Source organism: Crocodylus porosus, unplaced genomic scaffold, assembly GCF_001723895.1.
Source record: "Crocodylus porosus isolate Cpor-Errol unplaced genomic scaffold, CroPor_comp1, whole genome shotgun sequence".
In the NCBI taxonomy this organism is placed as follows: domain Eukaryota; kingdom Metazoa; phylum Chordata; order Crocodylia; family Crocodylidae; genus Crocodylus; species Crocodylus porosus.
In genome coordinates, this window is record NW_017728932.1 from 8,884,923 (window position 1) to 8,902,977 (window position 18,055).

Consider the following 18,055-nt stretch of genomic DNA (forward strand, 5'->3'; position numbering starts at 1 on the left):
AGTCACTTTCTTTTTTCTCACAAAAGCATGGTGGTTTGTATTACATAATGTACAACTGTTTGCTAGTTTGAGTAGGATGTTCAGAAAGAGGTGACCTCTTAAAAGTCTGCTGGTCTCTTGGGTGGAAACGGTAAGTTTGGCTGTTTCTGCAAATACAGTTTTGCAGCATGTTCTCCGAGTTATCCTTCAGGCTTTATTTCAGCAGTAAGACTTGATTTACTTGTGCTCTCCTCTTCTAGGTATGGGTGGCCTGAAGGAAGGGATATCCAGCAGGTACTCCTGGCTTAGCAGCCTGGCTTTCTCAGATACTGTAAATCAGCATTTATCCCTTTCCAAATCTGATTCAGATTATCCAGGCCAGAAGGCACTTACTCTCACATATTTGCTCTGTATTGGTTCCAGTAGCCAAAGTGCAGGGTTACACATAGCTAGAAGTACTCCCAAAACAGATGGAGATGGATTAGCAAGAGTGCAATCCACAGATGTTCACACTTAAGAAAGTGCGCTCAGGAGTCACTGGTGCTGCTCCCTCACTCACTCTGCAGCTTGAACTCAAGCACCATTGCCCTCTCTCCACTTCTGTCTGGGGGCGGAACATGCCTGTGATGGAGCGTGTCCAGGAACCTGGCACAATGGCTAAACTCCCCCAAACCCTGTGAGGGGTCTGACAGCAAACACTTTGGAGCGCTGGGGCCCAACCCATGGCTTGTGGGTAGTATGTGGCCTGCAAGGCTCTCTGATGTTGCTCACAGCTATAGAAAATGAAAAAGGATGATGGTGCCCACACTGCACCGCAGCTCGAAGGCTACAAATCACTGGACATCAGCAGTGGCCTCAGCAGAAGCGCTGTGGAGTAAGCTCTCTTTGCTTTGGTACAACTTCAGCTACAAAAGTCTGCGTGGAGTTGAGAGGAGAATTTGGCTTTTAACTTCTTCAGGAATAGGTGGAGCTGGTTGTTACCCCTGTTATTGTGGCAGAGCCTGCTTTTGTTCACTGCCATGAAACTCAGAAGGTGGAGAGACTAGGTGAGGCCTACCCATTAATGATAAGGTCGTTAGGTCACAGTTGTCCCAAATTTGGTGGTAAAGTAACAACTATCCCGTTTAGAACAAAATACATTTCAGAGGGTGGCTCTTTGTTCATTGTCTCGTTTAGGAAACATGTCACTTTTATTCTCTAGGGATAAAACAGGTTAATGTCTGTGCACTTGCAATGCCTTTACTGAAGCTGAGCTGAAGCCTGGAGCTGGTAGAAGATATTCATTTCCAATTCTTCCCAGAAGTGCCTTAGAAAGACTCTTCTGTAAAACAAAGAGAGAAAACTTAATTGTGTTTCTTTGCTAGGACTGGGTAGCTTACAATTTCACCTCCCTTTTTTTGGCTGAGTTTACTAGAGCAGTCTCAAGTAGTACAAGAAAAGCAGTATAAACCATGTCATTAGACAGAGAGTTATTTCAAGGTGAAGTCCTGTAATTCATAAGCCGGTGAAACTGATTCCCTTCATATGGAAGTAAATCCTGCCTTTGTTTTAGTTGCACTGCATCTTTTAAATACACCATGTACGGGGAAAGGCAGCCCTCTGGGGTTTAGTCTGGCGCAGACTCTCTGCACTCTCTTTTCTTTTTGTTTGTTCTTAATGTAAAACCCAGGTAATTGTGGTTGAAATTACATAGCTGCTTTTTGTCCATGCAAACTAATATTCTTCCATGGGAGGTTTGCCTGAGTAAGAAATGCAGGAGTACGCCCAATGTCCTTACAGTTAGCACCCAATTGTGCCTGTTTTTGTATCTGTAAAACTATGTTAGCTCGGGGTAGAATATTTTTTGCTGGTTCTACCTCTAATGTTTATGCTGTCACACAGCATAAAAGTGCCTTGGCTCCTTTTTACAGGAATAAGCTATCCTGACATAACCACCACTGCATTGGTATAACTGTTCTAGGTAGGGGCAAGGGTACTGTACTGCTTTAACTAGGCTGGTATAATTCAAGTGGGGCGTGTGTGTGTGTGGCATAAGCATTGGCAAGCATTAAGTAAGATGCAGTTACTTAAAACCTGTCACTGAGAAACAATTTTATATCGTACATTTATGAGTGCTAAAAATGCATTCTGCTGGACAGCTGAGACCTCATGCTTTACAAAAGAGAGAAAATAGGGTTTATATATAAATTCATACGTGCAGTTGAATTGGGATTATAGTGCAGATGCATTTTTAAGCAGCCTGATGGGACAGATTCTGAAATGCTGCGGTAATTTGTGGTACTTTATTCTAGTAGAAAGAGCATAAAATCAAAGTTAGAAGCTGCCAAGTTCTAATTCTTCCCTGCCACAGGCTTTCTGTGCGGCCTCAGGCAAATCCAGAACAGCAGCAGGTAAATCCAGCTGGTACCACTAAGTTAGTTGGGTTTAGGGCAATAACTCTTTACCTTTTTAGACTCAAGCCACCCCTTGTTAGATTGGAGGCACCCCTCACGTAAGCGCTTAGTTTTCATTAATTTTTTTTGACTTCAGAAAAACAATAAAGCAATTCTGCTGCCCAAACAACTCAGAAAGACCCTATGGGTCTGATGCTTTAGGCACTACGGATTCCTATTTGAAGTTTCTGGATTTATCTTGTGAATCATGTTTGCAAACCTAACAGTGCCTTAGAACCCTAATTGTGCAAATCAGTGGTTTAGAGTATTAGGATCTTAAATATCAGATTATAATTCCCAAAAAGAACTGAGCAAATCTTAATTTATTTTTGGTGACTTTCATTTACTGACAAATGCCACCTGGGGTGATCCAAACCAATGTGTAAATCTGAAAAATAGTTTATGCTGGAATTTCCGCCCCCCCCAAATTGAAGAAGTCAAATGATTTTGTTTCAAAACCAGCACCTTGTTTCAGAATTTAGCAGAATTCATTTTTCTAAAGGACCACTGAGCTCCAAATGTGATCTCTTTTCTGCTCTCCTCCTGGTTTTCTAAGAAAATTTTAAAAATTCCATTTGAGGTTAACGTGTAACAATTTTTTTTTCTCTGATTTTTCTGTTTGCCCCCTACACTGACAAATGGGTTGTGTAGCACTGTTTCTATCATAGTGGACGTGTGTGGCTCCATCAAAGACTTTCCTGACATTTTTACTTCAGTGCCATGCAATTCTTTGACCTTTTGTACTTCCAGAGGCACTTGCTATGTGAGATCCTCTATGATCCCTATTAATCCAGCACTTAGTAGCCAGAAATGTTTCTGTTAACTGAATTCTACCCCATTTTATTGGAACCCAGTACCTTGTTTCTCAGGGCTTGATTTTCATTTCCTCCTGACACTTTGCAAAGAAGCTGAACGCAGGCACTTGATCTAAACAAATAAAAATAATGCTGTTAGAAAGGAATGGTACCCATTGTTTATTCATATTTGTTAAGACACAGTAATCCCTGCTTCATGGTAGCTCTGTTCTTGCTACAGCTTAAATATAATCATCCTCCTTATTTGGAAATGTCTGAGCCATTGGAAGGTAGGGGAGGTAAAGAGCACTCCTTAGGATCTGACCCTTAAGTTTGATCCTGATTTTTAGTTACTCTGTTCCGGCATTAGAGACAGAGCTCAGGGCAAAGATAGTTTTAAGCTGCAATTGCCATCTCTGTGTCCAGAAGCTACGTAAGAGCATGCCTATGACCTCCTGTAAACTGTGGTCATCCTTCAATGTCACATCACAGGTGGTGTGTGAACCCATTCACAATGAAAACCTGTATATGGTCTTTGTAAGTGGCTCCCCAGGCTGGGCAGAAGTCTCTTCCATCTTGTGACTCTCTGTCTACCTCGTCTTCTCTCCCTTTTTGTCAACTGCCACTAAAGAACCATTCCAGGGAACTGAATGCATGGGTTCATCAGAAGAGCAGCAGGAAAATGATGAGTGGCTTCACCCCAGCTATATTTGCTCTCTCAAGAAATAACTAAAAGGTAAGGACTTTGTGCCAGATTCTCATTCAATTAATGCTAATTTCCATTCCACGTTACTGAAGAAGGAGGAGTCACTCTTTTGACATTTGTACAAAGAGAATGGTCCTTTGTCTGCTCCGTGTCTTTTATAGGTGGGCATATTGCCAGCTCTCAATACAAATATGATGGGAGAGACAAGTGGTGAATGGGATCTAAGGTATCACTGGTATAGCCTAAGGTCAGTCCAAAATCCCAGCATATCCCAACCACCTGTTTTTCTCAAACATCAAGAAAGCCCAGTACGGTTTCTCCTTTTTCTGTAAGGAGAGCCCTTCTCACCTCATGCTTCTTGAGTGTTGGCAGTGGGAGGAGGATATTGCAACGGGCACATGTCACCAATATATCATAATTCCCTGTGTCTTCAAGGGCCTCAGGCAGTACAGGATCCAGAGTGGTCGAGAAAGCCAGATGGCCAGGTGACTTCTTGTTCTTGAGTGGTTTGAGTGAGGTCCGGGAGGTAGAGGACAAGTCCTTCTCCTTCCCTTTTGGACGGACATCCCTCCACGCGGCCGCATTCACGGGGGATGAAGTGGTAGCTGGAAAAGCAGCAGTGGGTGGCAGGAGCGGGCTGGGATTGGTAGCTGACTGGCTGGCAAGATTCCCCACCAGTTTAGTGAGTGGACTACACTGGTTCTATGGAAGAAAATCCAAAAGAATAAGGTAACTTAGCAAAGGTAATGACCAAGCAGCACAGTGAGGATGGGTGCCTCTCCTGGGAAGTAGGATGTATCTGGACATAACATAGGAAAGAATTAAGAAGGAAAGAAAATAAGTTGAAACTAAAAAATAGGGGGGAAGGGAAAGAGTTTGACAGAAGGGCTTGCAGATGAAAGCCAAAACTGTTTGGGAAGGGGTGGGCCTCAGGTTGTTTTATAGAAGAAGGAGGCTAGATAGGTACTCCACAGAGGAGTGGAGAAACTGCCTTGGGAACCATCACAGCCAGGGCAACATCTCTTGTTAACTCAAGAGTTAACTTGTTAATTCTCATGTTAACTCACGAATGGCAGTCTTCTGAAGAGGCAACTAACTGCTCAGGAGGAACTGGGTTTTTTCTCTGCTATAGTGGTTAAGCAATAGAAACAGCTGTATCTGCTATTATCTAGGCAGACAGTGGGAAAGGCAAAGGGGTGTATTGTTGCTTCCCACATGCCCTACTGCATGATGCTTCAGCTATAAGAGAAGAGAGCCTTGCAGGTACTAATTGGTGCTGACACTAACAGCGAGGCCTTCAGGACACAAGGGCCAGCGTAGCTTTTGCAAAGCATTCACGGGGCAGTAACGTGCAAGCGGCGGAGAGCAAGCAGCCAAAAGGCCTTGTTCTACTCTACCCAACATGTTGCGTCCCACAAAAAGAGCCCAGTCAGAAATGAGGCCCAGCCCCGTCACTGATTTGGCTTTCCAGCCACTTACCAGATGCTGGAGGAACTGGTCATCTGGGAATGACTTATTGCACTGCTGACAAAGATTGTCGCTGAGACCTTCAGAGGAGAAAGCGGGGAGAGGTTGATTGGTAATGTGGGACTGACTGGTTATGGAAATAATGTACACAGACCCCGAAGACTCAATGACTGACTGTTTAGGGAGACAACAGATCCAAACTTCATTGAACTTCAGCGCGCCAGAGCCTAAGGCTGGGTGGAGGCTGAATTTCACTGCTGGTTGCTAATCAACACACACAGATTCTCTTCTAGCTGAATATTAGGGTGTAACTGGGCCTACCTCTACCAATACTGTGCTATGGAGGAGCTATATATCCCTGTCAACCAGGTCTTGTTTTCTCCTTGCAGAATCGCTGGTGAGGTTCACAAACTATCACCTCTAGTCAAGTGCCTGTCTGACAGGTATCTGCTTTGACAAAATACAACACCGTCCCCACACCCAAGAGACTGTGAAGCCACTGGAGTACATATCGCCTCTATTGTGTGCCTCGTTTTTAGTATTTCAGTAGGAAGATAGACTCCCTCAACTGTGCTGTTCTTCGATGCCGCTGTAACCAGACAACCCGGAAAATACTCCTTCATGTTAATGGAAAGGGACTGCAAAGGTCATCTCCTAGCTGCTGGGAAAGGGTTAGGCAGGAGGGGTGATGTAATGGAGAAGGCTGTTGGCTGAGATTTAAGAGATAGGGGTTCAATTCTTTGTTTGCCCCTAAATTAGTTTAGGAACAGCGCATCCCACATCTGTGGCAGGGGAAGGTCGTACTAGACAACCTCTGATGTCTCATCTAACTCTCTAATTATACTGACTTTTGGAAGAAGGTAGCTCTCTGTTACAAAGGGCTGATAGCAGGAGAGAAGTGAACCAGATTGCATGAGCAGCCAAGGTTGGTAAATAAGCCCAACCAAAATGACAGTGTGAATTGGGCTTCCAGCTTGTATGTAGTATGTTTCCAAAGCAGGTTGGGAAAGAGGCTTGTTCATAGTCACTTGCACTAGTTTGCATTAGAAACTAGATTGTTATATTCAAGATGGGATCAGTCGAATAGGATTGGAGAGACCCCTGATGTACCAAGGCCCTGTCTTCCCAATGTGCGCACACCCAGGACTCTCCTTAAAATCCATGTGAGCTGGGGGCGAACAATGAAGGGGATGCTAGCCCATAAAATGGAAAAGCAGGTGGGTGTGATACTCATACTAAGATGCCTTTACGTGTCGGAGCCAAGCTAGATAAGTAAGGCCCAGTGCTTCTCAATTATGCTTCTGAAAATCCAGAGCAAATCCACTGAAGTCAATTACTCTGGATTTACCACTCACTGATGTAATACAGAATAAAATGTGGTCCTTCAGCTGGTCAAGATGAGCAACAATCCTTTGTGATGCTGATCGTAGGGCCCTTTCACATGTTCAAATGAAAGTTGGATAGATACCAGCTATAAACTTGTTATGCATTTTCAAGCACTAACTTTGTAGCTGGTTGGCTTTTTTTATAGCTGGATGGACATTTTTATGACGTGATAATTACCCTGCACCTGTGGCTGCTCTTACTTTGCACAAGTGACCAGTCTAAATTTATTGTGCGATTAAACAGTTAATTGTATAATATATGTAATGTATGGCAGGGGCCACATTAAACAAGGCAACCTGCATTACTGGGACTCCGAGAGTGTCAGTGGGGAATTTTCCACGTGATTAACTGGTACTGTAATAACATGATGCTGTGGGTGATAACAAGGAATTTTGGGCTACCGGGGCTTAGAAGAATCAAGGTTTCTAGAGGAGTAACATTATTAATTTCAAAGTGAATCTCACCATGATTTGAGAGCCCATCACCACTATGACAGATGTCTTTGTGCTGGTCCAGGTCCTTGTACATGATGTATTTGTTACAGTCGAAACACTTCTCAGTTCGACTACCACAGGAATCGAGGTGCTTCTGCAGCTTAGCAAAGGGCATTTCCAGCTCACAGAACTTGCATTTCATAACTCGTTCACTGCATTCCATGGTCTGCAAGTGAATAGTTGCAAGTGTTACACCAGGAATGAAAAAAAACCCCAAACAACAGGCATAACTTCGTTTTAAGAATGTCCCCCACTAAGACTGTATCTACATAGCAAAACGCAGGTGTGTGGCGCAGGTAGGCATAGCGTATTAGGTTTATATTTAAAGCCCACCAGAAACATAGAGGATGCACTTTGGCTACTACACAACCTGAAGCCAGTGATGCCACCTGTTCATTGGAGGTGTTAGCTACAGGAGCTAGATAAAAGCTGCCACAGCGAGGCCTGCAGTTACACCTTCATGTGAAAGTGAACTCCACAGAAGTGATGAAGTGAAAGATCCTCTCTAAGAAACTCCCTGCAGAAATGGGATGGGAAGAGGTGTGGAGGGACAGTTCGTCAACCAGGGCATACATTTGTTTTAATATAAAAAGATGTATTACATTAAACCCTGGGTCAAATGGCACTATATTAACAGGACTGACTCTGGGTTGTTCTATGTTAGGGAAGGCACTAATTTGCAGCCATCTCTCTGGAGTGTCTCTAAGAGAGATCAGCCAAGCTGGATCCTGGTCTCACACACAGAGCAATGTACTCACCTCATGGTTCTCCAGCTGGTATTGCTGCAGGCTTTGGTGACAAAGCTTACACCTGACCTGAATGAAAAGGGTGACAGAATAGTAGCGTACTTAAAGGAAAATACATGTGACAGCTTATGGAGAATATTTCAAGTTATCTAATGAACCTGCTACCTCTGATGTAGGTGAAATCGCCCAGGATGGACTCCCTACTATTTCCATCCTTGGAAAGCACATAGGGAACCCTGTTCCTATAGAAACTGAGCAATGTGTAGGACTGCCCATTCGGGTAGGAGTTCATCATGCTACCCACTGATTATTCCCCGTGTTTATTGAAGATTAACTTAAATACAAAAGAGCAGATTCTAAGATGGAGTCCCTTGACTTGAGCGCACAGTTGCTCTTTGGAGAGAAGGGGGCTGTGGACAGAGCTATAGTGCTGCATCGGGCCCTCACATCTTCTCCTCAACAAATACAGATGCTTGTGGCTATTTGCCATGCAGCAGCACAGCTTGGTGTGATTTCAGTGCATCTCCTAACTGCAGGAACTGACAGTCAGAGTCTTTGTTGGAAGGTGAAGAGCTCTCACCTGCTTGTGCGCATTTGCCTGATGCTCTCGCATTTCCTTTTGAGCAACAGCCTCTCTGCAGTCTGGGCAGACGGTGAGGAACCGTTGGCAGTGGATCTCGTGCAGAGAGAAATTGGCAGCAGACACATCTTGTTTACTGTGTGACGTGGAAAGGGAAAGAATATTATGGGATTGGATACGACTCACCTGGCTGATTCCAGAAAACAAACATCAGGTATTTATACTTGTGTCTTGTTCAAATGAAGCCGTCCAAGATTCAGCTCCATTACGGAGGCTTTGCTCTTTTGCTGAGAACATCTTTAAGGGAACAGGGGCCCTGTCAGGTGCAGGTGATGCAGGCCCAAAATGAGAAAGTTTTTTTACATCAGCGCAAATCAGGAATAACTCCAACTGAGTTACACTGGTGCAAGAGCAGGATTGTGCCCTATGATCAGAGGGGACCAGCAACACGTGGGTTCGCAGCATTCCAGGGATAATGCAGACAGTGTTCAGTGGCTCCAGGGCTGGAGGTCTATAGTAGAGGCGGTGCTCGTTTCTTTAAGCTATTCCTTTGTGAAGGGACCCCAGATATTAAAGGGAGAACAGAGGTATGGACAGTTTCCTCCCCCTCCCCCCCAATAGTGAACTTTTTGGCTTATAGCTGGAGAGCTAAGTTGCCTTGACAATAGAAAGAACCATTGGACATAAGGGGAAACTGAGGCAGGGACCGAGTTTGTACTGGGTTCTGTTCCAGACTGCAGGAAAACACCCACAGCTTCATCACTGATGGGAATAACAGAGACTGCGTACAGCCCAGGGGTGGGCAATTATTTTGGGTAGAGGGCCGCTTACTGAATTTTGGCAAGCCATCAAGGGCTGCGTGACAGGCAGCCAGGGGAGATGAATATTAATTTTCTAAACTTTTTAGTGGCCCCGCAGGCTGGATAGAGTGGCCTGGTGGGCCGCATCCAGCCCACGTTTTGCCGACCCCTGATGCAGCCCTTGCCTTTTAAGGGCACACCTCCCCGGTGGGCAGGTTAGTCCATAATTATGGAGCTCTCTTTCCCCTCTCTTCAAAGCCTCTTGTCCTGGGTGCTGGACAAGCAGCACTGCTGATCCAAGCTGCCCCACTCTGCCAAATCTTTTAGGTCCTAAGCAGCAGGGCAAGGGACACAGCAGGCAGCGGAGAACCACTGCTTGATCTCGCCTGTGGGATCTATCCGCCAGTCAGGGAAAAGAAATTGTCTTCAAAATACTTAGATATTAAGGGGCAAAACAAAGCAGACAGCTGTTCTGATTTGTTTCCCTGGCCTCCCCTTGGCTTTCTCTGTTCAGGGAGAGAAGCATGCAATACCCACTCTGAAAAGGTCCTAAGCAAAGCCTCTGCGCCCCTCCAGTATCACTGGGACTTGGCAAAAAGTAGGGATTTCTTACCAGTTTGGGCAGAACTTGCTGTCTTCTTCTTCCATGGCTGCTCTCGGGCTCTGCCCCTCTTTCTCTTTCATTTCTTTAATCTGACAAGAAAATGAAACTGAAACTGCCGGTCCCAATAACCAACCCCAGACAAGGTCTCCGCCAATTTTTTTTCCCCAGCATGAAGCAGGAAGAATGGACACCAACAGGGAGCAGCATTGTCCAGTTACTGTCTCGGCTCCTTCCCACAACAGTTTCAATCAGGAAATGTCTGCTGTAGCGTCCAGGTGACCTGGGGAGGTGGAAGATAGTTTTGCCCTACTCTTTCCTCTGACTCAAATGAGTTTGAATACTCTTTGTCTAGCAGGCAGGACTCTTTGCTGTAGCTGCTTGAGGCCGTTAGGGGACGAGGGATATTTCACCTGCTTGGCTTTAATAACAAAGCTGCCTTTGGGCAATTTATGAACAGTCAAATCTTGGATCTGGCCCCTTCCTCTCCTTCCTTTCTATTGCCATAGATTTTCTTCCCACCTTAGCTGATCATGCTTGCTTCCTGAAGACAAAAATGAGCAGGTAAAGCCTTTAAACAGATGCCTCCATGAGAGGCAGAGTGGCTTCCTGGGAGACCACAAGAGGGAGTTCAAAATCCCTCCATCTCCTTTTCATTTCTCTCTCCATGGGCTCTGCTAGGCAAACTTTATAGGATCCCAGCTGTAGGACGTGGAATAAATCTATCGACTCGTACAGTCTGTGCCCCAGGCAGACACAGCATCTAGTCTCCTAGGACATAGTTTCTCAACCTGTGGTACGTGTACCACTGGGGGTACACGAGATTCAGGCAGGGGATATGTGGGTACCCTGATGCACTCTCTCTTGCCCTCTTTTTCTCTCTCTCTCGCCCTCAAAATTATGGCAAAAAAATTGGTGCAATTAAAAAAAATTAAATTCCCCAGTAATAATTTGGTGTTCAGCCCTCCTAGCTTTGGCCAACATCACCTCTAGCCCAAGTACATACTTGAGTTGTGCACATCTGGTGTAAAAGGTGGCAACCCACCCCACAGCAGATCAGACCTTTGTCATATCATGGCCTTATATACACAGACTTTATTCCAACATATGGCACACATTTGTCTGTAAATATAAATCCCCTGGAAAATTGAATGTTGGGGTACTTATTAAAATTTTCAGAAGTTAGGGGGTACTTGCTACTTAAACGGTTGAGAAACACTGCCCTAGGAGAGGCAGCATCTAGATTTGAAATGATGTGAACGTCTACAGTATTACTTAGGCTCCAGGCAAAGAAATAAGAGAGAAAGTATGACCAAAAAGAAAAAGCTCTGCGTCTAAGGCATTTTCTCAAACCGTGTTTTAGAGGGAGCTTAGGCCTCATTGTAAACCCTTTTCCTTGCAAAAGCACAGCCAGTTTCTTTCCATTCATAAGATTTTGACCGCATGGATAGGACCTAGGGTGGGAGTCCAGAATAGAAGGGGAGATGAGGCCGAATCGGAAACAGATTTGCTGAAGAAAGAGAGAAAGAGAAAGCATCATTAAAAACTAAACAAAAAATGGATTGGTTAACATGCCCCAGGTTACTTTGGCCCTGAATCGTGCAGAGCAGGCCTTGGTCTTCTGACTTGCAGGGAAGGTTATCTATAGCTGCTGGGCCTGGGAAAAATTACCTTCTCCTTAGACATCTCCCATGGTGTCTGCCCCCCCCAGGCAAGAGCCTCAGTTGTTTTTCCAGCTGACTTGTCAGTGACCATGTAACAGAGGCCATTGTTCACTCAGCCAATCAGAAAAAGGCATATAGCCTAATTTCCCAGACAAGTTTCCCATTGACATTTGGGCGCTGTATCAACCCACTGGAAACTTGGGCACAAAGAGTGCACTGCCCTGGGTCCCCATCAAGGCTGAAGTTGAGCATGGGATAGAATAGATCGGAGCTGCAGATTGGGGTCTTCCCCTAAAAGCAATGCTGCCTTGCCATAGAGCCAGGCCCTGAATCTCACTTCCAGCTCACCAAAATTGCACTGGGTTTTGGTGTTCTCTAATAACCCTCAGCCCCTTTCAAGTGATCTGAGTTGTGAACAAGACCCAACGTTTAATGTGGAGGCATCAAAAGGCCTCTTTGCCCTACCCTAGGACTGGTGATGGCCAGGGTAAGAGGGGGCTGCTTCTGCTTACAGATGTCCCTAGTTTGAAAGGAAGAGGGGACAGCAAGGTAGTTGTTGATGGTGGAAATCATCGCTTAGCCTTGGCCCAGCACAGTTGGTGCGTTGACATTTCTGGCAAATGACATATTCCCTTTTTTTCCTGGAGGAGCGGGCTGACTGGGCTATAGCTCCGTTCTGGGGGCAGGAATACATGTGTGGGGTAGGACGTGCCTTTTTGATCGTGGATCCAATAAAATGTGGATGAATAATAAAGGATTTTTAAGCTGTAAGTTTTCTGGGGGTAGGAACAAGGAGTAAGTGATGGAATAGTAATGGCATTCCTGCCTATTGCATTCCTCTGCCATTTCTCTCCTGCTATGGTTATCTTCAAGAAACTGTAGGGAATCAAAGGCTTGAAAAGCCCATATTGGTGAATGAGAAGGTAAGATCCCCTCAGCGCTGATAATGGAAACAAATTAGTTCTTCTTATATTAAGGTACCATTTATACATGGTGTATAAAGAGCATATTGACACGGGTTATAAGCTTGTGACGGACAGGATGTGTCATTGATGGCTATAACCACAGCACAAGACGGCAGCACAGATGATTTTAAACAACTTATTGATTTGTTGAATTCTACAACCGTTGATTTAATAACTGAATACTTCTTTGTAAGCTCTGTATAAATAGACCTAACTCTAATGTGGAATATGTATGAAAGCATTATATCCACTTGAAAGGACCATATTTAGTATTTCGTGTTTGGTTTGGTTTAGCAACCATGTTCTGCTAGTTGTTTTCTAGACATAAAAGATGTGATGGTCCCTGCTCTGAGGGACTCCCGTTCTAAGGATGGACAGGCAGACTGCTGGACAAGCCAGGGGAATGGGTTGTCTATGCAATAATCTGGATTTCTGCTCTTGTACTTGCGCAGCCTTGTGGTTATTGTTTCATTGCAAATGACTCTTTTGACATGAATGTATCAGACATCCCTTTTCTAATTAATGGCAACTGTCTCTTTCCTGCAGAGACTTTCACTCCTCCCTTGCTTGACTAGCTGAACTGAAGCCAGCGGGCTGGTATGTGCTTAGTGCTTCTGAAAACTAGGTTCACTTTTCACTGGTAAAATAGCCCCCCTCCCTCAGTGATGAGGAATGGCGAAAGATCCAGAAGAAGGTGCAGGGTAATGAGGAATCAGGTCCCTAGTATTTCAGCTTGGATGCCCCAAACTAGTGGGCATTTTGGAAATGTAAGCCTTGAGCTTTCCCTCTGTAAAATGGGGATGATACTATTAATTCCCTCAAGTGCTAGAAGAAATCATGTGTTTTAATGTTTGTGGGATCCCTCCTCATGCCATGCAGGATCCAAGTACAAAACACTCTTCTTACCAAATCAGATTTCAAATCCCTCTGGTTAATTTTCTGCCCATCCAAATGCCTTCCTCTCTTTGTCCTTTCTACCCCTTTTCAAATAACAAGAAGAAATGAGTAACCAATTGTCCAGACCTGGAAATAATTAGTGTTGTTTGGATTTTGCAACACAAATTATGTAACAAGGCAGAGAAAAGGCTTTTGAAAAAATATGTAAATGAGATGGCAATCATCAAGAAGGAATGGGTCACAGGCAGGCAGACGGTCTATTGCCAATTACCAATCAAATACTTTTTCCCCCCCTAGTCTTTCTGCTGTGCAGTATTTGAAACTCCCTGGGGCTTCAATTAAACTGTACTGGAAGTACCACCCTGGGGCTCAAAAGTCTGATCAGCAAGGCACCGTGACAGAGGAAACCCCCATTGACTTGAGGTTCATAATGAGAGCTTTTGTATAGCCAGTTGTTGGGCACAGGGATTGTACCAAAAGAACTTGAAGTTCAGAGGCTCAAAAGCTCTACTTGGAAAAATATCAGATGCTGCATTGGGAACCTTGCTGAAGGATATTCCTAAAGGAACACAGTGGACTGGCAGAGGCTGTAACATGTTCTCACTAAGGAGAAAAAAAAAGGTAAGGAACAAGTGATGTCCCGTGAATGCTAGTAATAATTCTTTTACTTTAAGCCTTGTGTAAACCTCCTAGTGCATAACATAATGGTTTAAGGTCTGGTTTAGGTCACCGATCAAGTCAAGCATCACAAAGATAAGTTCTGAACGGGTTGTTTTTTAAATGTAAATCTCATGAGATGGGATAGTATGTTCCTTTTCTGCCAAAACCTAGGAAGTTTCAGGGACAGCCTTTTTTTTTTTTTCTTTCATTGTCAAGTATCAGTGATACTTTTAATTTCTTTAAAACAAATTGCAGCACGAGTGTGCTTGGAGTGGAGCTAGCAGCTGTATAGGTTAATCTGGCTGCGTTGGCACAATGACATCCTGTTTGCAGAGTTTGTTCTTGTGTGGTCGCTCACTGTTTGGACTGAAAGTAGGGGCTGGGTAGAAATCATTTCTGCCTCTAAATGCTAGTCGCTACTTCCCTGCCAAAGCCCACTCCTGTACAGAGATAACATTAGACAGGTATCAGTGGTTCAACAAGATATACCTAAAAAGCAGTTTATTGGAAATGAGCTAGGTTACACTAAATAGCCTTTATTCCCTAATTATTCTCTGGAGTTAGGGTGGTTTTGAAATTCTTCCCTTTCAAAGAGACTTTTCTTCTGATGATGCACACATTACTTAATTCAGACACTACAAACATATCAGCCGTTGCTAATTATTTTGCTGCAACATCCAATATAATGGTTGACACATCTACAATGACTGATCAAGTGGAACTGACTTTCATTTTTATGCCATAAAATAAGGGAAAGGGATTTCAGGAGTCAGGAGATCTGAGTCCTTGTCCAACTTCTCTCAAGGGCAAGACCTTTATAGACATTCTTGGTTTTGGCTTACCCATCTCTGAAATGGCAGTAACAATCCTAGGACTACCATGAAGCTTGGCTCATAAATGTGCTTTGAAACCCCATCGCATCACCTCCCTGTACTTCAGTTTCTCCATCTGTAAAATGGGGATAGTGGTACTGACCAACTTCAAGCAATGCACTGATTGAGAAGTATCCTACGACAGCTGCTGTTCAGCAGAAGGGACTAGGATAGTCACTGGCTGCAGCTCCTAAATGGTACCTGCAGCCCCAAGCCAATTCTACCTGCCATCTTCAAACCAGTTAAAGGCTGCAGTTTCTGTTTTTTTGGAAACACTGCTCTGCTCCCGCTGTAGTCCATGGTGCTGCCTGAAGGCAATGATTTTTTTTTAAAGGCTTGCAGTAAAGGCTCAATTAGCCTGCAGTGAAATTCAGCAGGTGGGAGGTTTTTGTTTGAAGGCCTGTCTTGAAACCTCCCAAATTCCTGACGCTGGGTCTTTGTAAGCAGGAGCACTTCTCAGCAGCTCCTTATGATTCCTGTAGTCTGCCTGTCAGCTGGGTAGCAAGCAAGCAGGCAGCCAGGGCTCCCCACTCCCTTGGCAGGCTGCTCAGGAAGATTTCCGGGCAAGTTACGTGAAAGAGCTGACAACCTCACAGCACTGTCTGATCTGGCCAGCACCAATGCATCTCTGGGCTATACACAGGGCTCGTGGGGGATGGGGAGCAGAGGGGGCCTTGCCAAATCAAACATGTTCCTCTGGCCTTCTCTCTGCCGGATCAAGTTCAAGCTTCCCAGCACAGCTCTCTGGCATGGGCTGCATTGTAAACCCCTCTCCTGCCCTGCAATTCATTCACTTATGCTCCCCCCTCCCTTTACCCCCCCAGCTCAGCACAGCACAGCACAGCGAGCCTGTTCGAAGGTCTCGCTCTCACCTCCCCATCGGTCTCTCTTATTTTCATTGCCAAAGTGCTGCACGTCAGCAAATCGTCAGGTTGTCCGTCTCTCTGGTGCATCTGAACGCATGGTTCAGGTAGCACGCTATTGCGTTTGCCCTGCATCTGCACCGGGATAAACTTCTCCTGCTGCCTCTTAAATTCATGCGCACCGTGGAACCCTGCCGGTGTCCGTTTATTGTTTTATTTTGGCCCCCTGCCTTTGCCTCCTTTTTCCTCCCCAAGGGTGCATCTTCCCCCAAAAGATCCCACTGTTAATTTTTTCTCAGTTTTTTCCCTGCAACTGCCCAAGCCCAACTGCTGCTGGACACCCCAGGGAACCTCCCAGCTGCAAGATTCCTTCCCGTCGCCTGTTAAAGGCGCGTTGCCCGCATCGCCCTGTTCAGGTGAATCACTTCCCGTTCAGATAGGCAGAGGATGGTTGGTCCCTTTGTCCCTTTTGCATAGCTCACGTCTTTTTTTGCTCTGATTTTTCCATGACTCAGTTACTCAAGAAACCCCAATCTCCAGTGCTTGGGGTGTGAGGTCTTTTCCGTGGAATTGGGGCGGTTGTATTTTTGTAGGGCACATGGAGGAGGGCTTAAGGATAAGCCCCCACGCTCTACTGTTGAAATAGTACCCTTTTCTCGCTTTGCAAACTGGGAAGCTTGAGGCACAGGCTGGCTTAATGACTTGTTTAAAGCCATGCAAGGATTTGGAATCAGAACGGGGAGTTCCTGGATGCCAGTCCTACAATCGGGCTTCTTGAGCGAGAGTCTCCCTGTGTCTCCTTAGTTCAGCTGTTCCCCCTGCAGCTTCTTTGCTTTTGCTTTTTATTTCCTTTATTCATAATTGCTCCCTCACCCCTGAAGCATGGAGACAATGAACTGTGTTAGTGCTGGTGACTAAAAGAGGCAGCAAACCTCAGAACAGCTTTGCTAAGGAGCTACCACGGGGCAGTTTCTTAATCAGGAGTTTTGCACGTTTTCTGCCGCTGACAGGTAGCACTTCTTTGCTGGAGACAGGATGTAGCAATGCAAGCTATAGCTGGCTTAGTGTCTCAACCTGGGTGGTATCTCTTCTGGCCTAAGTTACCCAGAAGGATTGCTGCTAGGATTTGGAGTCTGTACAGCTCTAGCCTATTGCCTTTATTTTTTCCCCCCTTTTCTCTGTGGGCATTCATTGCTTTTACAAGCAGAACGGTGAATCGGAACAGCTTGTTTTGGGACTCTTTTACTGCTGTACCTAGTCCTTGGAGGCCAAATCCTGCAAACTGTAGGCAAAAAACCTTCTATCCAGGGGGCACAAGCCTTCACTTACGTGAGGAGCCCCACGGATGCCATAAGACTTTGCAGGGTCAAGTCCTCAAGCCCCAGCTGCCCACTGCTGGGCACTCACGTTTGCAAGACAAGCCTGGAGCATAAAAATGCCACCAAGCCAGACCTCCCCTCACCCTTGTGCCGTTTCGCCCCTGCTTGGCACAGGTGTTCAGGCCTAGGTAAGGTACAGAGCAGCACAGGATGAGACCTTTGGTCTTTTCTCAAGTGCAACTCCCCCATGAAAATAAGGCTCTGCCCCTGAATCAGTGATTCTTCACTGAGGTGGCATGGTACCGTGGGGTGCCTTGAGATCATTTCAAGGGTGCTGTGGGATGCCACATGATTTTAGCACGGCGCAGCGTGCAAACACGATTCACAGGACAAACCCCAAGCTTTCCAACGGGAATCCATCGTGCCAAAAGCACGCAGACCCGCTGGGGTCCTTCTGAGCTCTTTGCAGCAGCAGAATTAGTTCGTGTTTTGGCTTGGTTTTTTTCTGTAGTCAAAAAAACCGAGTAAAAACGAGGCACTGGCATTTCCCAAGGGACGCCGTGAGCCTAATAAGGTTGAGAACCACTGCCTTACCCCTTTCGGATCAAATCAAAGCAGTCAGCCAGACGAATTCAGGGTTTGCGTGGGTTGTCTCAGCGAGGAGAAGAAAGGGACAAGGAAGTCAGGTGGTTGTCGGTCCTGTTGATTTAACCTGTGTACAAAGGCCCGCAATGTAGCAACGCTCAGACAGCACAGCGCCGCATCCGGCACCCAGGCCCTGCCAAGCCGCTCGTGGCTCGCGCCCCTCGCGGAGGGGCTCGCTCCTCTGA

General features: G+C 45.5%; 1 protein-coding gene across 1 annotated transcript; it reads right to left on the minus strand.

Moving 5' to 3' along the window:
- Positions 1 to 17: 17 nt before the first annotated feature.
- On the minus strand, positions 18 to 10,530 carry XAF1 (XIAP associated factor 1). Its single transcript, XM_019545539.1, has 8 exons — positions 9,998 to 10,530; positions 8,585 to 8,720; positions 8,017 to 8,073; positions 7,229 to 7,424; positions 5,391 to 5,458; positions 4,260 to 4,613; positions 3,269 to 3,338; positions 18 to 1,300 (listed from the first exon to the last, which is right to left on the minus strand). Exons 1-7 carry the CDS (start codon positions 10,066 to 10,068, stop codon positions 3,291 to 3,293), a joined length of 930 nt encoding a protein of 309 aa, XP_019401084.1. The 5' UTR covers positions 10,069 to 10,530; the 3' UTR covers positions 18 to 1,300; positions 3,269 to 3,290.
- Positions 10,531 to 18,055: the final 7,525 nt, after the last annotated feature.

Excerpts from the sequence above, each read along its gene's own strand:
- XAF1 (XM_019545539.1), bottom strand. The coding sequence starts at position 10,068 with ATGAAAGAGAAAGAGGGGCAGAGCCCGAGAGCAGCCATGGAAGAAGAA. Across the intron at positions 7,425-8,016 it reads ACCAGCTGGAGAACCATGAG|ACCATGGAATGCAGTGAACG; the intron begins GTGAGTACATTG and ends ATTCACTTGCAG. Across the intron at positions 5,459-7,228 it reads TGATGGGCTCTCAAATCATG|GTCTCAGCGACAATCTTTGT; the intron begins GTGAGATTCACT and ends TCTCCTCTGAAG.